We start from the raw sequence: 22744 nt of genomic DNA, 5'->3' as shown, positions 1-22744 counted from the left end.
CAGTGATGGTTGTGAGCAATTTAGAGCTTATCTATTGGTATTGGTTGTTTAATACTTGGTAATCTGCAAATCTGTTTAAAAGAATGTTAAAACAACACAGACTATTTTCGCCTATCAAAAAAGAAAAGCAGTCTAGATCAAATTAGATAGAGCTGTAAATTTCTTAATAACAAAATCATAATATAGGAAATTGACTGGTAGCAATATTCAGGGGGATGTTAACAAACAACAAAGGGACCTACTACTGTAAGTCCTGGTGTAGAGACATACTTTTATATATAACACATTAAAGGACATTGCACATATGTCCTCACTAAAAGAAGAGTTTATAGGAATGGATGCAGAGCTATCGGTCAGTCAGGCAATTGCTATGAGCAGATATATATTTATGGTAAAAAGGTGCAGTTTAGCTTAATTTTTTTCAGCTTCTGGAAAACACTGGTATAGATTTAAATGCTCAGTTGCATTAGGCAGACTAAATGTTCATGAAATCAATTGTAGAGAAAGCTATGTTAGAAAGATAGTTAAAACATCTGTTTCGTGTATCAAAGTATACAAGTTATTTTGAAATTAACCAGCAGCTATTTTGCAAGCAGAAGTTTGAAGTTGAGCCATTGAAACACTTTTCCTTTTTGCATTCAAATATATTCCTTTAATTCCTTTGGGTTTTTGTTTGTTTGGTGAGCATGGGACACAAATAGTTTGCAGTTATATTGCTTGACAAATATTTCACTGGGATAGTAAGCATAAATGATCATGAATGCAAAATAGATTTGCTGCATGCTCAGAGCATGTCAAAGAGGATTCTGCATGATTTTCAGGAAATCAATTTCAAATTTGACATAACTCTCTAAATCAAACAGATGGTTGATATTAGATTGAATTTAATGTAAGGAAGTAATCAAAAAGCAATATGGCAGTGCCAGACATTCTCAAAACTTTAAGCAGTTTATGATTTTGCTTTTCATTTTATAAGTTTATGTTGGCATGCATACTTCATCATTTTATTTCATTCATTCATTGGACAAGAAGATATCAAAAGTAGTTGAAGAATGACAGATTAAAATTATTGATGAAAATTTCACCGCCTTTTATGACCCTAAAACATAGAACAAAACTGGCTATTTCACATGCTCCATCCATTCAATCATTGGTTTTGTTTTCATTTAGTTTTTATTTTACTTTAAAAGGAGAGGATTTATTTGTTTGCATCGATCAGAATTATTGCCTGAAAAAAAAAAACTAACACAAATTTTTACTAACAAAGTAGGGTTGGGTTGAGGGAGGAGGATGCATCGAGTAAAGTAAAGTAAACCGCATTTAAAACTGGATGACTTACAGTAAGTTACTGAAAGAAGCACTTTGCACCTTTATTATGAAATTCCAGTTCAGATGTTTGGAAAATAGAAAAATTACATTACAAGTGTAAATAAATTATTCTCTTTTCAGTTATTTTGAATAGATCTTTAAATTTTGATAATTGTTGTGCCAAAAAGCATTATTAGTTACCCTGTATAAAAACTTGATCAGCTACATTCAAGAAGAGAATTCAAATTCATCAACTAGTTAATTATACATGTAGTTTACTAAGGACATAAAATATCTGGACAAACAGTGATCTGGAAAAGAGTGTAATTTATTTTGGTTCAAGTATCGATTCATCCATAAGAGTCTCCCATTCATTAATTTGCTTCTTTTATTACCAAACATCAAACATGTTTAAGGGCTCATGGTGGTCAACTGTACTGCCACTCTCTAGATTGAAGTGAAAATTGTAAAATCTTTCTTTAATGGCCAGATTTTCTGCTTCTGAGTAGCTTGTATATATATTTTTTTAAAAAGTATCAATGTGCAATTCAGCCAGGTTGCGTATCAGTACACGATTAAAAGTATTATTCTGCTAGTCTGCTAATCTTCTCCTTTAATGGTCTTTAGGCTACTTGGATGCACCTCATGCAACCCCATGAATAGAATATGTATCTGCCGTAATCTGTTCCTGGATATCTTCTGGGGACTGGGGGATTGGTCATTAAGTTGTCAATCATGAAAGGTCTCGTTTGAGAAAGTTGCTTATCAGATATGTAGCAATACAATTTGAGTTTATAATTGGGTTGGTAGAGATAAAAGGTCATTGTTGAAGATTTAATTATTGGTTGTTGGACAAATTAGGTTGTGAATAATTATTTTTTGCTTATCCTTAATTGAATTAGTATGCTGATTATTTTCCACTTTTTTCTTGGTGGAAATCACCTTACCCAACTTTATTTTTTATTTTATATGATTTTTTTACAGCAGCAAAAGACCTCAGAAAAAGTGAAAGCAGTGGGGAGAGCTCGAAAGAAGTCATCCTCATCGACTAAGTTATTCAACCATTTTTTGGTGTAAAATGTACATTGTAGCATGTAAAATTAAACTATGACCATTTGTGTGAAACTTGTATAAAAAAAGACTCCATAGTCTATAAATGAATGAGATGCATCTCCATCGTGTAAGAAAGTATTTTTGCCATTACATTCAAACAAAAAATGAAGTTCTCGTTGAGTGTAAGAAGTAATGCACACAACTCTTGATAGTTCTCAACATCAATCTGAAAGGGGGGTGGTGCTGGTGGAAGAATGGAAATGTTGAGCACAAAATCTTCATATGTGCAGTATCAAAAATAAATACACTACGGTAGTGATCTACTGAAGTGTGCTGAATGTAGTTAGGTCAACGTGTATCAACTACTCTCTATTTCTAGTCATTTGTGCTTTTTTTTTATATGCACCGATGCTGTTATGCATTGTTGTCGACAGTGTTCAATATATGTGTATTCCGTAATGTGTATATTTTGGTCATACTTTAGGTGCTTTTTTTATAATGCCTCATCTAATTATTCCATTAAGGTGTAGTTATTTTATTTTGTTGTTGTTGAAAAATTGTATCATTGTACTTGTCTGGAGATTTATCTAACACTTGTAGATTTGTATGTAGATTGTTTGTCATGTTTAGCTGTGCTAAGAAGTGGTTCTCTTTCATTGTATATTATGTTGATTTCCATGTGAGATTCACCGAAAGTTGATCATGATGCAAAATCGGTAATGATCAGATACATGAAAAGGTGGTTATTTTGAAACAAACATACCTCAAGCGTTTCAATGAATTCTGTCGAGAGTTGTTGGGTATAGTATATATGGTTAATACCAACAGATATTGGTTTCACTGTACAACTATGTAGCAGTAATATAGTTATAAGAAAGTAATTGACACATTGCCAGAGACATGGCTTCCTTATGAGCATGGAATCTGATAGGAAGGGCTTTATATACTAAGTATAGTATAAAACCTTGTATACAGAAATTAGGTGTATCTTAGAGTACAGGTACTTGTTGAGAACACTACATTATTTTTCTACACGTGGGACTGCACACACCACTGCTCAGTGATTCTACTTGTTGGTACAATAGTGTGAAATGTGTCTGTAGCTGCTGACATGACTCGTATCTAATTCTGTACCTTAGCACTATGTTCGTGGTCTCATCTAATATTGTAAAGAAATAGATACATGATGCCAGCTTTTTAGAAAACTTAAAATGCTTTAACGACGAAGAAAGTTTGAAGGGTAATGGTGAAAACAAATGAAGAGAAATATTTTGTGCCTTTTTTGAGCTGAAATTTGCTGCTGTAGCAGGCTACCGGGTTGTAAATGATTCTGTCTTGGCTGTGTGATATTGTATAGGTAGTCATGTCATGGTTTGGGTATTCCGTGAAGTAACAGTTTCTGAGGATTCGATTAACGTGGATTCAAGTGTAGGGGAACGTAGCATCTTAAAGTGAAAATAAATTACATGCAATGTTCATTTATGTTTGGTAGAGTATCTAAGTATACAATCTACAAGCACCTGAATAAAAGCCACCTGTCTAAAGAGAGAAAATGAATATCCCCTTGGCTTCCACTTTACATGTCTCTTATTAAAATATGTTTAACCTTTATGTAAAAGAAACCTAAGAAACTGTTTCACAATAAATTTAGTTCTTGAATTCATTGACTAATTAGAGATTCGAGTTGCATAGATGTTGGCCTTGTTTAACAAACTTTTTGTTTATCATAAGTTCTGAGGTAAAACCTTCTGAAATTTAGGAAGTTGACTGGTTGAAAGCGAATTGGTCACAGATTTGCGGCTTTTATTATAACAAGTCTTGTGAAACAGGGCCATCATGGCTACCCATAATAGCTGTCCCTTCATGAGATAGATAAAATCACACATGATAGCTTTCAGTAATTATATTTCCTATTGAACCTTGGCTTGCTATTTGATGATAGCATTTGATTTGATTTCCGTCCAGTTGTGAAATTGTTTCAACTATCTTGTGGTATTGTGTTTTATTGGCTATATTCTAAGAAATCATTCTTTGTTCTCACTTTTCAATCATCACATAAGCTGGATCAAATCATCACATCAATCTTACCGGGACTACCACTTAGTATTTCTGGACCCTGTTACACAAAGATTAGCTATTGATTGTACAGCTGATTTGTGTGTTCGATTATGCATAACTGTCAATGCAATCAATCGTAAAAATAGCCTTACAATCGATTTCTAATTTATGTGATATGTGGGCATGCTCACTGTAGTGTCATGAAGCATGTTTGAATGTAGCAATTGCTATTCACTTTAAATTGTACTGAGGATGGAAATGATTATGATATATTTCATTGCTTTTTGGCTACTTAAAACTGAAAAATCACTAAGAAGAGAGACTTTTCTCCAATGCACAGCTAACTGGATAGAATCTCAATATTTTCATTACAATAATACATCTGGTATAAAATTGTAAGTTATTTATTAGTGCTAGAATTATGTAATGCAAATATCTTTTTAAGACTGGATTCATTAGAAAGGCAAAAATAATCAATTTGTAAACTGTCACTTCTTATTTCATTTCAATATTGGTAAGATAGAGTGATGTTGGAATTATTGAAAAGTAACGACCATGAAAAAAGTTACCGATACCCAACATTGCACTCTCTCTCTTTGTAGCATGAATAATGTGTACTAACAGAAAACATGCAGGGTATTTGTTATAATGACTTGACGATAAAGTAATAGACCTTATGCTTTAAGGTTCTATTACGATCCTACAATTTATACTTCAACCTAGAGCGCGGCAGTACAGTTGACCACATTGAGCCCTTAAAACATGTTTGATAATAAAAGAAGCAAATTAATAAATGGAAGAGGCTGAAGCTATTGCCTCCCATGCGTTGATGATCTGTAGCTGGCGCATCTCTGACAACTCCATTTACATGTATTCCAATATCCTCTGAGGGAGGGCGCACTTGAGGTCATGACGTCATATGCTTAAGGTCTATGAAGAACTTAATCTTGAACAAAAATTAGATATTAGCAAAACATTAGATTAAGATAGTAAATTTAGAAGTATCCAATATTTTTTTTCATATGTAATGTGTTTATTACTAATTTAATTCATTCCTTATAATGTGAAAGGCATGAGAGATGATTAACACCATGCATATTTATTACATTTGGTACCTAATGATGATGGGACTGAGAAGTCGTGTACATGTCAGGAGAAATTAAAAAGAAAAGATAATTGCACAACAAATAAAGTGTGTGGTCCAGTGTATATTTCATAGTGTGTGGCTACTTTGGTATTCTAAGCAATCAGTTATGCCAATCTTTTTCTCAACACAGCTTAAGAGATGCAATTGAGGCCAGAAGTTTACATACACCCAAGAAATTCAAAGAAAACTTGATACTTGTCAAGTATCATAACATGTGTCTTATAAGATATTTGTGCATCATGACAAATTTTATATCAAACAATGCCCCTTCATAACATTGCTTTGTCATCAGGAGCTGAAAAATATTTAGGTGTTTTCCCCAAAAAAAGTCTTCATATTTATGCTAGTTACTTCTCAACACAAACTTTTCAGATTACACTTATTTGTTCAGTGGTGACATATCATGGTAGAAAATGTAATATATATCATACATTTGACAATTATATATTTCTATGAAACGATGTTAGAAAATATAATGACGAACAATAGAATACAATTGGCACAAATATTACTTTTTTTCTTCAAAGAATATTCCACCCGAAATATACTTTAATCCCAACGGCATCCCAATCATGTGAAAGAGCTTCATACGCTCTTTCATTTGATACCTAATTTGTCTTGGTAGTATTTAGATTTCTGAAGATAAAGTAAATTTTACGATGTTTGGCAAGCGAACAAATTTCACTGAATTCCATGGGTGTATGTAAACTTTTGGCCTCGACTGTATTTGAATGGAAATGATACAGACATTGCTGAAGCTCTTCGATGTAGGAATGCAGTGAATGAGCAAATGGAAGCAAAATAACAGTGAAAGTACAGTGTGGAAACTGAACATGTCTAAATCTGGGGCCGTATTCTGAAAATTGTCTTAAGAGAAATATTCTTGTATCTTTAGAGTTACAATAAAATCCGTATTCTGAAAACTCTTGTAAATTTTCTTGTAACTATAAAAAGCGCTTATGACGTCAGAGTTACAATGATGCGTAAAGTTTTAAAATGGCGCATATATCTCTGTGCGCAAGATAACATATCGAGATAAAAGGTATTCTGAAAATTACTTCCTTGCAAAATACAAGAAAATTTACAAGAGGTAGGGGGCTGTTGTAACTTAATGTTGAATGCGATATTTCTCGGTCAACAATAATAATTTCTTGTTGCATCCCGCAAGAACATCATGTTTTACAAAAGGAGACATATCAAAGACGTTATAACGACGGATTGGTAGACTTTTCGGCAGTTGAAAATTGGCATTCGAGATGAAGAATCTTGTCAGAGAAAATATGACTCTGAGAAAAGCCACGTGTATCTTAGCACAGTAGTGTACAAGCACAAGCGTCGGTAGCGCAAAAGAAATTACGCTGCATGTCAACAATGTGCTTCATTATTTTTTAGAAGGGACGCTTCTATTGGTTGACCGAAACATAAAAAGTTTAATGATTGGTTGATGATAAAATATTAGGCGTGTCAGAGATGAAATAGGGGACGTCCTTACAGAGATAAGACAATTTTCAGAATACAGATTTAAGAGAATATTAGCGAGCTGTTATCTTGCTGAGTTTCAAGAAAAGTTAAGACAATTTTCAGAATACCACCCCTGGTTTCTATGCTACATCAAAGCTAAATAATGCATTTTGCACAATCTAGGGGTATTTCACAAAGAATTTAGTGGGACTTTGAGTCGTGCTTAAATGCTTGCTCACAAATGTTATGTAATGAGCAATCTTATTAATACGCAGTAGTGTGTGTCATCTTAGCACCATGCCTTTCAAATCACAGGCAACTTTGAATTTAAGTGACCTTAAAGGGATGGTCCAGGCTGGATATATTTCTCTTTCAATAGAGTAAAATTCACAGAGCAAAATGCCAAAAATTTGATGTGACATCATCAGCCCATCTAATGAATATTCATAAAGACATGCCTCGAACTGTTTCACCGGAATAATGCAAATCTTTAAAATTCAATAACTTCGTTATTTGTTATCCGATTTTGATGAAATTTTCAGCATTTTGCTTTGTGAATATTACTCTATTGAAATATAAATATCTCCAGCATGGACCATCCCTTTAAGTGCGAAATTAATTCACACTAAATCTTTGTGAAACACTCCCCAGTCTTTAAACACACACATATATATATATATATATATATATATATATATACAACTTGTGAAAGTCAACTCGTATGTAAGATCAACTGTAGAGGAAATTAATAATAGAATATAAATAATATTTAGATTCTCTCATTTCATCACAAATAAGCAGTTGCATTAACTACTCCAACATATTGTTTATGGAACACACAAGACAACGACAACACAGAAAAACAATCAAGAACGTTGAAAAAAAAAAGAATAAAAGAATGTTTTATTCAAATTACAAACTTCGAACCTTACATACCCAAACTGTAGTACTGATAACCAATATATTACACAAAACTTATAGTTGCATGTTTTGTAATTGATTGATTTGAAAACTAAGTTTGTAAACAAATTTTCAGCATAACTCCTATGTGTTTAAGATCGCGATAAATGAGCATTCAGACATATTCATTTATTTATTGTATTTCCAGGAAAGATAATAACAAACATAACAGATTCAATATAAACATTACAAGAGAAATATAAATTGAGCACCAGCCAATGCTGGGGATCACCTAAAAGAATTTAAAAATTCTGTCCAGAGGTTCTCCACATTGGCTGGTGCCTACGTAGAATAATGTAAAATCAAAATATATGTTAACATGTTATTATAATCAAACTTCTAAATAAATAAATTTTCTTTGTAATATGAAGAGAAACAAAATAAAAACTTGGTCATCGTATCAAAACAAAAAAGAATAGAAATTAGATTCAAACCAGCAATTGTTTTTATCAAATTAGAAAAAAGTGGTAGGTCAATTGGTTGAATTTTTAGAAAGAAATGATCTATTACCACTAGTGATTGATCGCACTATCCATTGTGAGTTGCGATAGACGGAAAGCGTTTCTTGGGAAGGAGCTGTCATTTGAAATGGAAACTGCTCATACAATAATTTATAATAAACTTCTTATAGAAAATCAATCATTCATAATCATTTCCTGGTATAAATATGCAAGAATACCATAAACCCCCTTCTAAAGAAAAAGAAAGAAGACAACACTTACAGATTATGCCAATTGTACTTAAACAATCCTCTATATCCAAACATTAAACAAGAGAAAGACAAAATGATAATTATCTGGATTATTAGGAAGTACTGATAAAAAATATTAACAAATATGAAAGCACCATATATATATAAACATTTGTTCTATGAACCAATTGACTATAAAATTCACAAACAAATAACACAATATAAGACTAATAATTACCCAGTAGTTTCATTAGGAATTCCAGCAGGTGATACAAAACTGAACTTTTTCTCCTTTTTTTGTAAATTATGTACCCTTTGTACCTGGAGTACTAGTAACTTAAGATCTCTTTGTTGACTACGTTTACATTTGCATTTGTATTTTTTAAATATATATTAAAAGGAACTGTTGCCGGGCTAGCGCCATGAGTGTCTTTGGACGGTGTGTGTGATCAATAAGACATCACCATTATTATTATTACCATTACATTGTGGTAATTTCATGCACAAGGTAAAAAAAGTTGCATCTCACAGATAATGCAGACACCTATTGAAGTATTCAAATGGTCGCAATGTTATGTCAATATGTAAAATAAGAAAATCAAAACGCTGCTTATTAAAATTGACCTCATGATATACGATCAATCCTGATAATTGCGACAGTTCAGAGTTCAAACATGCATGTACACACAGGTAAACTTTAAAGACAAAGCAATTTTATACTATTTTATGCAAAACATGTGTTAAAGACCTTTAAGTCATATTTCTCCCAAGTCAAACATATTTCTGTGATCCCAAAGGATTCAACTTAGGCAGAGTTACCTTTACCTATTTATCTTTTTGCATAGATATATGTATACCACATTTTTAAAGAATGCCAGTTATCATATTCATGACAAAGACAAAGCCAAGTAGCAAATAATTTTATAATTAAATTCATATTGTTCCATGCAAGCCTTGTGGACGAGTTGCGGGAAATGTTGGTAGCCAGAACAGAACAGCTCACTCGGCTCCACAGAACATCCACCGCACTCAATGGCATAAAATCAATGTTGGTTTGCAAATCAGGCAAGGGGTTAACATGTAAATGATGCATGAAAATTCATGTGAAATAAAGAGAGAAAAAAGGTTTCATCCCCAGAAGTTAAGTTACAGATTAGAACATGTACTCAAAAGAAATGAATCATAGAAAAATGTTACATATGAAACATATATGTATTAAAAAAATTTAAAAAAAATTAACAAAGTACCCATATACATGTATGATGTTCAATATTTCTTACCAAAATACACATACAGAAATTTACATACTACAGACACAAAATATAGGTTTAAGAAACTTAAATAAAAAATTGAATAAAAGAATACATTTACCGATAAAATAATGACCTAACAAACAAGAAAGAGTCCTGGGTCCCATAACACAAAGGTTAGCGATTAATCGTTCGCTTGATTTTAACGATTAAATGTACATTGTAGTCAATGCAATTAATCGTTAAGAAAATTCTACAATGACTGCTAAGCTTCGTGTCATGGGCCCCGGATTCCCTTTAGAGTTCTTCTTTTAACAAATGAACATCACTCATTTCAAAGGAGTCATCAATCTCTGGAGTTGAATCAATAGGGGCATTCTCTTTCCATTTCTTCAACGCCATGTCCATATTGGCTCTGACCTGTTCAGGGGTGGCTGAAGCACTCGATTCTCCAGCTAGCCCATCAAATATCTGTGAAAATATTAAAAACAAACCAAAGGAAATATGTAGAAGGATTATAGTTGTTATAACTGTCCCAACGGTTTACAGGGTGTCTAAAAAAAAGAGGGAACGGTCGATATTAAGCACTATGCCTTCAAAACGGGCGAGTTGCAGGTGATTGCCGCGAGGCTTGCATGGAACGACGTGACAGGGCCTTTACACTCTCCTTTGGAAATTGAAATTTGTGGGCAAACCCAACCCTATTTTTCAGGGAAATGAGATGGGAGGTTTTGACTTACATCATCTGCATATTTTTCTGTCCCTCCGAGAGCACCAATGTATTTCTTGACAAACATGGACCTTGTAATCTTCTCTGGGTAAGTATCCATTAGCCCATCCAAAAGCTCCCTAAATCATGGAAAGATAAATCATGGAAACAATAATGCTTTTGACATAAGACATCGTTTGAGAACATTAGGTAGATGTATTAATTGGCGGATCTAGTCCCAATACCGTTCCAGGGGTCATATAATAGTCGGCCCATCAAAACTATTGTCTAATCCAGCTGCATGTATTACTACACAATTTTATTTTTTATTTAATTGATTTGTGCCACTAGAGAAACAAATAATTATAATAACATTGATAATATTCCGCTTGAAAACAAATGGTAGAAATTGCAGTATTTGTCTGAATCAAGATTTCAAGGAAGGTAAATTTAATGACAACAGACTAAGTGAAAAGCTTCGAAGATGGCCAGCACAATTTCATGTACTGAACCGAGGCCTAAATGAACTTACTCAATAAATCCAACATCAATGTAGTAGAATTCAAACTCCTCTGTATTAGAAGGATCGTGTCCCGTCATACGTATGCAATGTTCTCTCCATGTATCAACGTCAAGATCATCGATATCGTCTGTCGTCAAGAAACCCTTGCCCGACTTGTCGATAACATTCCATGCCTGAAAGAGGTGAGATAGGAAGGAGAATATGACAGGTACAGACTTACATTTGCCACTCTCCATCCAGGGGAATGTTTCGTAAAGCTATTGGTGAGTTATGCATGACTCATGACATGGAGTGTTTCACAGTTTAATTTCACAAAAAGTCATCCTTTTGTGCCAACATACATATAAGCACTGGATGGAAGGGGGGGGGGCAATCCCATTAAAAGTAGGTCTATGAATGAGATGTTATCAATTAATTGTACTGTAAATATATCTCTTGTTAAAAACATCCTCAAAACAAGTCAGGCAAAGTTATAAAACAGAGAAAGGGAATGCACATAGTATACCAGATGTAAAGTTCAAACTATAGGCAGAAAAGTGGCATCTCTGAGCTTTCAGGAAACAATTAAGGCCTACAATATTTTGAATATGTATATTAGACATACCTCATGCACAGTTCTCCTGACTTCTTCCTCCTCTAGTTCTGGGAAAGTTGTCATTACATCATTTCTCATAACCTCTTCAGTCATTTCACCATACTCCTCGGCAAACTCCATGTAATTGGCTCTACACACACAAAAAAAACACAGAAACATGATATGATGGTAATAATTATGTATGATTTTATACATTATTCCAACTTTCTGACATGTACTGAAATTAGCAATAATTAACTTTTTTACAATGATCTGTTATTCTTTGAAGGAAAATATCTATGAATGGAGATTTTCATTATACAGATGAAATGAAAATAAAAAACAACACCATTTGATTTAAGCCTATATATTTTTCCATCGAGCTAGTGTTAAATGCACTAGTATTAAGGCACATATTTATATAACAACGTGGAAAGAATTTTTTTCTTAACAGATTAAACTTTTAAAATGAAAACTTACTTTAACATCCAGACATCCAAATTACCCATACTCATGATTCCATGTCCCGGCCAGCTCCAGAGAACATCAACCTCACTCAATGGAGTAAAACCAATAGGAGTCTGGTCACATCCTGTATCGTCAAACTGGGTAAGCCTAGAAAAGAGTACAGAGACGGCCATATTGGGGTCGCCCGTCGATGACACCTGATGATAATACGCTGGATGAATTAGACAACAAAAGAATAACAATTTCTTATGAAAATACAGTATTTACATAGCACACATCCACTGACATTGTTGGGTGATCAAGGCACTCCTACATTACCCTGGCTAAAAATAGGGTATTGATTTTGGTGCTCAAAGCTTTCTACTATCTCACACTCTTTCAAGAAAATATAACTGAATGGAAATTTTGATAATTCATTAAGAAAATTATCAATTTTTCAAGATTCTCTTTAGTGCTCTACAAAAACTCAACATGATATTAGCAGAGCAGCTGATATGCGCTCTGTGTTTCAAGGAATAGATATTAACTGATGTCTCGCAGGCATGTTTTCATTTCATTTACCGGTAGTTAATATGACACCAAATTCATTTGGTTTTATGCCAGTTATCCTAAAGCCTCTCCTTCTTGTCATAACCATAGCTAATACTTATCAGTGAATTACACACTGCTTGCACCACGGGTAGAAGGTTCACGATATATATTACAACTCATTAGGAAACTGTTTGAGAAAAAAACCTAACCTCTGATTCTGAAAATATAAATGAAAGATGTCGCTCTCTTGCATATTCCACCTGGTAGAATGTTTTTCTTTGAAATGTATTAATAAATGATTGCTACAGCAAATGGATCATTTTATCCCTTGCAGGCATAAACATGTGTACCTCTGGAAAATTTATCTTGCTACATGCGCCATCAAAAATACAGAATACTTGATTCAACCCGAACAAAAAAGAATAAGATTTATCATAACCTAGCCCAACCTTTAAACATAAATAGGAATTATACCATGATAATATTGACTCAACAAGGCATAACAAGAAAAAAGATGTAAAAGTAATTACATTTAGGTAAGAACAAGCAGTCTCCTGCATTGATAGTGATGTTGGACCACCTGACTTTGGCAATGTCAGGATACTTCAGAAGATCAATGCTGTGGGCATCAACCTGTGAGTTGCCTCCAAGCTCTCTCTTTGGTTCCCACGTCTTGTAGAGCCACTTCTCATACTTGAACTCAATGAGCTTCCAATACTTGGTGCCCTTCATCAAGCAGTTTATGGCGTTGAATGCATCTTTGTGGATGATACTATGTGTGTTTCCGGAACTCATCCATAGGTCGATCTCGATGATGCGGTTACGCATGTTCCCGCAGGAGATGCTCGGTGGGATATAGAAGTCTTGGTACATTGGCTCCGGCAGCTGTGAGACAATGTAGGTGTCCTTCTCGCGGAATGTCTGGAGGAAGTTGCGTACAGTATCCCGACCCAGACCTTTCTCTCCAACGGGGATACCGCTTTTTCTCTCACGCTTGCCTTCCAGTCGAACCTCAACGTCTCCATAGGCTTTGCTTAGATATTCCTCGGTCCACAGGATGAAGCCGGGACTGCGAGTGGCAGCTCCCCGGAAAATTGCAGCTTTCTCGATAGACACGTACTCATCCCAGAAGGTCTGTGGGTCTGGCAAGTCATAGAGTTCATCAATGACCACGTCTGGTGGTCGATGATGACCAAACGGCTGGAGGTGACCCTGGGGAAGATCTTCTGCTCCATGGATGACTGCGATTAGCTGAAGGAGGACTGTAAGTAGAATCATCTTTCCAAGCCTGAATTGATGTCGATGTCTTTCTGTGATAGTAAAATACAGATTTAGCCTCAAATAAAATATTGAATTTGTAAGACACGTTTGAAGGGTCATTTTTATTGTTATAAGTGCATGAATAATAATTGCAGAGCAACAGATCAAGAGCACTAATTATGAAAAATTGTAAAATTCGCATTTTCATTAACTAGTCATCAAAAATTGGAATAATAGTGGGCACTTCACTATTTTAAGGCTGGACTGCCTGGACATGGAATGGAAAACTAAATATATTTAATATTATACTAGGCCTAACTATAGTATTAAACCATAGAGCTATTAAACTAAGTAATAATATCTGTTAATCAATACCTAAATTTTCAGAATTGAGGAAATAACATGACCCCAGTCATATCACAGACTAGACAGCTGGCAGCCGTCTGTTTCGAGGAGTTTTTTAACATTTTTTTTTTTTAAATTCTCCTCGTACACAGACGGCTCGCTAGCGTGCAGCCACCATTAGGGGACTTGCAATGCGAAATCCCCCCGTCGGGGCTCTTCAATTTTTGTCTTTAATGAATAAAAATTTTGAAAATTAACACGACCAAAATGCAAATTAATATTCCCTCTTGGCATTAATTGCCCAAAAACGGAGAAAAATCAAGTTAAAAGGAACAAAAACAGTGACTTACCTCGGCTGTCGCGCAAATTCACTTCCCCGTTTTATCCGATCTTAAGTACATAAACATATGGCCATTGAGTCCCCTGTACAGATCGCGCTAGAACTTCGGTCTCTGTATTTGGTGAGTGAAGCCAACGGAGTTCAGCTGAACAACCAACATAACAGAGACCGAAGCTTTTGGTCTAATCACAGACCAGACAGTTGTTACTTGTTAGTACTGTTTAAGAACTAAAGAAAAAACGGGGAACACCCCTGCCCTGATCTGACACAAAGTCAGCTGAAATGCCCTACAATAACAATACATAAACATAATTAATAGCACTCATCATCAAAATTCAAAGACACGTCATTAGCATCGGCTCGTTCAGCTCAGATCAGTTGAAGACTTCACAATGATCAAATCAACCTTTTATACAACTGGAACAGGCCAAGAATGATGCTGAGATATCAGTCAATCTTCTGCGAGAACCTTTCTCTCTTTCTGTCCTGTGCACAACCACTCCCAGGCTAGTAGTACTACAACCACACTTACGACGTACATCCCAACGTACACGTACGTCTGGTAACATATAGGCTACCACCTGTTGCATGTTAACCCTAGCCCAACATCGATCGACTGGTATAAGGGAATTCCCCGCGCGCGCTGGATGCAAGATATCAATGCAGCGAGAGCTTTGAGCGAGAGCATGCTTAGAGAGCGGCGGAAAGCTACCCGTGCCTAGCGCCCGAGTACACAGGAAGTTAATATTTGGCAGTTCATGGTCAGGCAAGAGAAGCAAAAGTGCTTGCAGTTCATGATGGCAAATCTTCTAAGAATGTTGGAAAGTTTGACAGCAGTAATTTGTATGTTATGTGGCCTATCTGAGCAGGACTCACTAATACACTCAGAAAGATTTCTACCTACATTTGAACCTGTCATTCTTTCAGATGATCAGACGTCGTCATGTTTGATCAAAAATTTAGCAGGACCGTCTGGGTGTCGAGAATGGAGAAATAGGAAATCTTACCAAACCTTAGACGGGCGCCCCGTCGAAATTTTTGACGATGTTTTGGATTTTCGGTTGATGACAACATTGCAGGATTATTCAAACTTGGTTGCAGAATGGGAGTGAGTATGCCAATTTATATTTTCACTGAGACACGTACTGACCAAATAATCTGTTTCATGATCAACTTGAAGTAGAACCAGCAAGCGTTTGGTGAAAGCATATAATTAGAAGAATCCTAAAAATGTTAGGATGAAATATAATATACATGTATGTATCTTATCTGTCTCTGTACCGTCAGCTGTTCTGCTAAACTACGACCTACGTTTGATATCAGTAATGTCAGAAGTTGCTGAATAAATCCCTAGTATAATAAAAGACAGTTATTCCTGTCTAATTTCTCCCTCATCTTGCACAGGTAGGGGAGATCGGGGTTAGTTGGGATGCGGAGTAAGTTGAAACATTGTAATTTTCTTTAACGCCTGTAAAATAAATTTATGCAATACTGCCCTCAATTTATTGCTATTATACAACACTGTTGTATTATTAATAGCAATAAATACTGCCCTCAATTTATTAATTGCTATTAATAATACAACACCGTTGTATAATAGCAATAAATTGAGGGCAGTATTGCATAAATTTATTTGATAGGCGTTAAAGAAAATTACAGTGTTTCAACTTACCCCGCGTTCCAACTAACCCCGATCTCCCCTACATGTAGTTCTGTGGTGTTATTGAAAGTTGTAGTAGATTTTTTATATTTACATAAGTAACATTATATGCCATTCTTTGTTCAAGAAACATGTAAATAGAGTTCAGACTTTCGGTTCATTTAAAGGACAAGTCCACCCCAACCAAAAGTTGACTTTAATAAAATTAGGAGAAAAATCCAACAAGCATAACGCTGAAAATTTCATCAATTAATCAGATGTAAAATAAGAAAGTTATGACATTTCAAATTTTCGCTTAATTTCACAAAACAGTTATATTCACTTCCTGGTCGGTATGCAAATGAGGGGACTGATGTGTGATGACATCACTCACTCACTATTTCTTTGTATTTTATTATATGAACTATGAAATATTCAAATTTTCTCCCTGTTGTCTGATGAAACAAAGTTTTATTTCTCCCTTCAGGAACATGTGGTATTTACCATTGTTTTAACATTTGATGGTTCTGTCAAGTTGGTCCTTATTGTCAAATCTGCAAAAATTGAAATATTGTATAATTCAAACAATAAAAAACAAAAGAAATAGTGAGTGACATCATCGACTCTCTCATTTACATGTCTCTGAGTTATGCATATATAACTGTTTTGTGAAAAATAAGCAAAACTTTAAACTGTTGTAACTTTCTTATTTTACATCCAATTTTGATGAAATTTTCAGTGTTATGCTTGTTTGATTTTTCTCTATTCATTAAAATTATTAAATTAACATTTTTTTTAAAACTAAAACAATTCTTTGAACATACATTCAGGTTCAACAGCAGAGATGGTCCTAGTCCTTGGTCTGCATCTTTGGATCCTGGACCATTTGAGAACTCTCTCTTCATCTCAGTCATGAAAGGATTAGTCTCATCTACAATGGGCGTTGATAGAACGACTCTTAAGATCTTCAGCATCTCCATTAATGTATTTAGAAGGTATGGTAAGCTGACACTGCAATGGTGGTTTCAATGGCCTTATCGTGAAATTAGTCACCTCTTTCTCGTGTGTGTGCACTCGTTGTGTACAAAGTCAATGGGAATGGAAAGAAGTCACCAGTGCTGACGTAATAAACGACAGTGAATGGACTGGTGACTTAAACCAGGAAAATGCTGTTTCAACTTCAAGTTTGGTGTTGGTTGATATTTCAATATTATCGATCGACATTGTCGAAATTCTGCTATAGGCCCTATCGACAAAATACTGAGTATTTCATAATTTGTTTATGATTATGTTAATGTATCGGGGTAAAGCGATATAACCAATATATGTTGTTAAATTATTAAAAGTTAATCACTATTTATTCCCCAGAAATGCTATGATGATATTATCACTTAAATAAGTACTTTTTATATGCAGATTTGAATACTGCAATTGTATAAACTTGCCTTAAATTGTGCGGGACGCTATTCCAGAGTTCCTTTAAAACTTTGCCTTAACAATTATATAAATCCTTATGAAAATGATCTTCTATATCGAACAGGTTCATATTTACAAGTTACTCAGACAGATAAGATGGAGCCATTTGACGATAACACTGAAATGAGAGTAGCAAGGTCTTGAACGTAATACATGAATTTGTTTGTCTTTGCATTCTATTTTTTTTCAGAGGTGACCACATTAAATTGACCAGGGATAATACGGGTGAAGAAAAGGAGTATTCCGTGGTGCTTTATTTCAATCACTATTGGCGCAAGAATGATTATGGTGAACTTCTCTTTTACGAAGATAACAACGATACTTTCGTGGCTCTTAGTCCCAAGTATAACAGAGCAGTGGTGTGGGATAGCTCAGTTGGTAAGAGTTTCAGTTTGGTTTATTTTAATTTCTCACAAAATATACTCACCTAGATAGATCCTTGTCATTTTATGGGTAGTTTGATATCGATCATTCTACAATGACGTACAATGACGTAATTTTGGATCCATACGATTTTTCCATTGCATGCTCACCAGGACCACTTGCACCACACTGGTGTTGCAGCGTGTTGCAGGTATCACATGCCTAATTAATTTCCCATAGATTTGTGTGTTAAAGTGGCACTTAAAAAAAAATTCTTAAAAAATAAGGAGGAAATTCGAGGGTTGAATGTTTACTACCAGTGGACAGGATATATGTCTGACATTCCATACCTGACCAGAAAAGGGTACCTCGACAGGCTAATTTTAAGAATAAATCGGCATTTATGAAGACTACACCTGACAGGATCGAATTCATCACTTGAGAGAGTAAAATGGCCCTAATTCTTCCGCCAGTAAAAAAATAGTTCCAAAGTAGTGATATATCTTTCCAATTTGGAAAAAAGGAAGTTCAGTAGGTTCCCTCCCAGTGTTAGATTGTCAATCATATTCATTCATTTTTGTCAATCAGCAATATCAAATTTAAAAATTGAGAATGGGTTGGCTCGAATGAATATCTTTTGCCTGCCAGTTGTAATTAGGCCCGTGAAACCTACAGTATGTATGTGACAATCAACAGAGACCATGCTTGCATAGCAAAATCTTCTCCAAATCAAACCAAATTCAATCCAAAATGAAAAGGATTTTTTTTTAGGTGTCTTATAAAACAAATAATGAATGTTTTTTCATTCGTGCAATGAACAGACTACTTCATTCAGTAAAAGTGATCCATTCAACTCTGCTATGCCTCGTGGAATTGATTTTTTTTTTAACCTCGTGAAATATTCTGTCCAGTGTCCATTGCACTCATAAACATTCATTATTTGTATACTATAACATTCTGTAAGATAGGACAAACGCTAATGATTATATACATTACAAAAATTCCATAAAAAAACAACTTTGATAAATGACATCTACGAAGATGCAGATTGCTGACACAAATTATAGAAAGGTGAAATATGAAGTGAAAACTATAAAAACTAAGCTTATGTAAATAATATGATGTTGTTTAAATATGCCCATTTTACCCGCTAGAGTGATAAAGAGAACTTAAAAGAAAAGACTTGAATTCATTGGTAGTACTCTGAACACAAAGAGGATTATTTATGTTTAACAAGAAGTGCTTTGTAATGCTGTTCATAAAGTAACGCATGACTTTACGACCCACTGCCATATGAAGTGCTAATATATGATCCCCCCAAAATACTTTGCACCAAAAAAAAAGGAACTTACAGTTCGCTACCATCCCCAACAACAAGCCCATATATGAATAAATGTAGAATAATGAAATATGCATGTCACTGTCTGAAAATATCACCAAAATATGATGTAAATCAGGAAAGTGGTGACATTTTTAAGTACTAGAATAAAGAACAAATGGGGTATATCTCCTGTGTGGCCTCTACTCGATGTGTCCTCTTTCCATTGAAAGTTATGGAAGATATTTGATCGCATGTCATTTGTTTGTTTGTTTGTTTTATTTCCGTATATAAAATAACAGATACAAAGTACATACAAATACATATAACATGATATGATGAGGTCAATATTAAGATACAATAATAAAAGGTAAAAAAATAAAGTAAATTATACGGCTGGTAGTCCATATTCAGCTGCAATAATGCATTGCTGCTGGTCTTCCATGGAGCCAGTTTACTTACAAAAATGCTATGATTACCATAAAATAAAGAAAGTTGACCATCAGACATATAAGTGAAATCATTAAAAACAAAGAAAAATCATATAACCTACACCTACCCCCCTCCCCCCGGTACAAATCAGTGGTTTAATTTCATTTAGCACAGATATATTTCAAAAATGTATTTTTAAAAGAATTGAAAATGATGACATTACGCACGCACAAAGGGATTCTGTTGAATTCAGATGCAGCTCGGTAAGAGAAAGATCTTTTACAACTATTGGTTCTAGGTCTGGGTAAACATATATTATTTTCATTTCTAAGAGGGTAAAGGAGTATCTTTTGTATGAAACAAATTTTTCATATATTCAGTGGACATGTTGTTACAAATCTTATACATGAATAATATCAAGTGAGTATACTGTCTCTTTTGAATAGTGTCCCAACCAAGAATAGAATGAATTTGAGAGGTTGAAGTGTGTGAATAGGGGTCAATTTTCAAGATTATTCTTCCAGCTCTATTTTGAATTTTTTGAAGTTGGTCAGGCAGAGATTTGTTTGCAGATTGATAGATAATGTCACCATAATCAAAATGAGGTAAAATTATTGACTTATATATTAACTTTAATTCTGACAAATTTACAAAATGCTTTAGCCGTGCAATATAACCAATCATTCTCCCCAGTTTTTTACATAAATAATTTACGTGATAGTCCCACTTCATGTTTTCATCCACAAAGACACCTAGATACTTAAAGCTATTCACTTGAGTCAGTAAATGACAGTCAATTTTTAGTTGTAAATGTTGTGACCTTTTAAGCATTTTAGGTGTTCCAATCAACATGCTTACAGTTTTATCATAGTTTATTTTCAAATTATTCCTGTTCATCCAGACAGATAGACTTTCCAGCTCCTTATTAAGGATGAGTTCGATAACTCTAATATCTTTATGTGAGAAATATATTACTGTGTCGTCAGCATAAAGGTGTACGGTGCACTCTTTAAATACAGAAATTATATCATCAATAAATAACATGAACAGTAAGGGTCCAAGGAGAGATCCCTGGGGTACTCCCTTAAAAATGACCCTTTCTTCAGATAAAATTCCATTAATGGATGTACGTATTCTTCTATTAGTCAAATAACTTTTGAACCAATGCAATTCATCACCAGATATACCAATATTTTTAAGTTTGGATAGGAGAATTGCATGATCGACCAGGTCGAAAGCCTTTTGAAGGTCTATAAAAATAGCCCCTGTATACTGCCCATTGTCCATAGAATGAAACCAGTCATCCGTTACCTTAGCAAGAGCAGTAATGGTAGAGTGTTTCGGACGGAATCCAGATTGAAAAGCAGAAAGTAAAGAATGAGTTTGAATATAACAAAGCAATTGCTTTTGCACAATTTTTTCCATTAATTTAGACACACAGGGTAGAATCGATATCGGTCTATAGTTGTTAAATTCAAACTTATCACCTTTCTTGTGAATAGGAACAATTTTGGCTACTTTCCATTTCTCAGGCACAACACCATCACATAAAGATTTATTTATCAAGAAAGTAAAAGGTTCGATTAAAACTGGAATTGATTCTTTGATTATATATACTGAAATACCATCTAGACCAACAGACTTTGTATTCTTCAAATTATGAACCTCTTTCAAGACATCGTTTTCAGAGACAGGCGAAAATTTAAAGTTTTCATGCAGAGTGGACGCTACATGATCATGGTGTACATTTGTTGACTCATCAGCAATTTCCAACGCCACATTAGCAAAGTGATTGTTAAAACCATTAGCCACTTCATCTGACATTACTTTGGGAAAAGTGCTATTAGACGAATTGTTGTTTTTGCCCATAACGGATTTTAGTATTTTCCAAGAGTCATTTCTATTTGTTACATTTGATAATTTGTCACAATAATATTTACGTTTAGATTTCCGGATGACAAAAGTGACCTTATTTTTCAGAGTTTTATATAATTTCCATAAATCATTATCGTTTTTAGTTTTGGCCTTTCTTTTACCTTTATCTCTTTCTTTCATTAAAGACAAGATCTCATTATTCATCCAAGGAGAAGATTTTTTACGAATGCGCTTAGATTTTAAGGGCATATGTTTATTAACAACTTCTAATAGCATTATTTCCCACTTATTGACAGCGTCATTAATATCATCAAAATCTTTTATTATCCTCCAGTTTTGATGACGGATTTTGGATTTTCTATACCTTATACAAGTTTCACCAGATGATAATTTTTGTTGGAATTTCCATATAAAATAACTAATGTAATGATCACTCATCCCATTACATAACACACCGTGAGCTTTCACTTTATCCATGTTATTAGTTAACATGTGGTCAACAAGCGTAGAAGACGAATCTGTCACTCTGGTACATGAAGAGTCATTTATAAATTTTAGCGAGTAAACAGTATTAATTTGGTCAAAGATCTTGGTGTTTCCATAAAATGTTTTTTTCGTAATATCGCAGTTAATATCACCCATGACAATAATGTCACAATCAAAACTACAAGCAAATTCTAAAAATTGTTCATATTGATGAAATACCTCAATTCTACTATTAGGCGGCCTGTACCAATTAAAGAATAATAACGGTTTAGTGTTTTTTAAGTGGATCCGTAAACATATTGCCTCTAACCCAGAAAGAGAATTATGATTAATCAACTCAACATGCAAAGATTCGTGCACATAAACTGCCACCCCGCCTCCGTTCCTATCACGGTCCGCACGAATGATAGAGTAATGAGGTATTTCAACTTCACTATCTACAATGGAGCTATCCAATCTAGTCTCGTTTAAAGCAAA

At 34.4% G+C, this 22744-nt stretch overlaps 3 protein-coding genes across 30 annotated transcripts in view; 2 read left to right on the top strand and 1 right to left on the bottom strand.

The window, feature by feature from the left end:
- Nucleotides 1–5611, top strand: part of LOC129276551 (chromodomain-helicase-DNA-binding protein Mi-2 homolog) — a 45495-nt gene extending 39884 nt beyond the window's left edge. For 15 of the 20 annotated variants that reach the window (XM_064109590.1, XM_054912927.2, XM_064109597.1 and 12 more), the window contains one exon: nucleotides 2293–5611. In XM_064109590.1, coding sequence (XP_063965660.1) covers nucleotides 2293–2360 — 68 coding nt within the window. In that variant the 3' untranslated portion in view covers nucleotides 2361–5611. The remainder of the gene's footprint in view (nucleotides 1–2292) is intronic. The other 5 variants (XM_064109599.1, XM_064109595.1, XM_064109601.1 and 2 more) reach the window with 1 other exon arrangement.
- A 2300-nt stretch (nucleotides 5612–7911) lies between these two features.
- LOC129275779 (bifunctional peptidase and arginyl-hydroxylase JMJD5-like) lies at nucleotides 7912–15672 on the bottom strand. Of its 8 annotated transcripts, none has more exons than XM_064109609.1 (7): nucleotides 15583–15672; nucleotides 13264–14043; nucleotides 12215–12413; nucleotides 11765–11885; nucleotides 11170–11333; nucleotides 10669–10777; nucleotides 7912–10399 (listed from the first exon to the last, which is right to left on the bottom strand). In XM_064109609.1, the coding sequence occupies exons 2-7, from the start codon at nucleotides 14009–14011 to the stop codon at nucleotides 10226–10228; spliced, it is 1515 nt and encodes a 504-aa protein (XP_063965679.1). In that variant the 5' UTR covers nucleotides 14012–14043; nucleotides 15583–15672; the 3' UTR covers nucleotides 7912–10225. The 8 variants fall into 8 exon arrangements, with proteins under 8 accessions (XP_063965679.1, XP_063965681.1, XP_063965676.1 ...); XM_064109611.1 differs by lacking the exon at nucleotides 15583–15672 and adding an exon at nucleotides 15218–15302; XM_064109606.1 differs by lacking the exon at nucleotides 15583–15672 and adding an exon at nucleotides 15005–15301 and having other exon boundaries at nucleotides 13264–14051.
- The window catches only part of LOC129276552 (uncharacterized), a 24390-nt gene continuing 16644 nt past the window's right edge, over nucleotides 14999–22744 (top strand). The window contains exons 1-3 of one of the 2 annotated variants that reach the window (XM_054912934.2): nucleotides 14999–15786; nucleotides 17148–17312; nucleotides 17984–18171. In XM_054912934.2, coding sequence (XP_054768909.2) covers nucleotides 15437–15786; nucleotides 17148–17312; nucleotides 17984–18171 — 703 coding nt within the window. In that variant the 5' untranslated portion in view covers nucleotides 14999–15436. The remainder of the gene's footprint in view (nucleotides 15787–17147; nucleotides 17313–17983; nucleotides 18172–22744) is intronic. The other variant, XR_010295725.1, reaches the window with a different exon arrangement.

The sequence above is a fragment of the Lytechinus pictus genome, chromosome 14, assembly GCF_037042905.1.
Source record: "Lytechinus pictus isolate F3 Inbred chromosome 14, Lp3.0, whole genome shotgun sequence".
NCBI lineage: Eukaryota > Metazoa > Echinodermata > Echinoidea > Temnopleuroida > Toxopneustidae > Lytechinus > Lytechinus pictus.
Note: the sequence above shows the minus strand (reverse complement) of the source record. Positions and strands in the feature narration are given on the sequence as shown.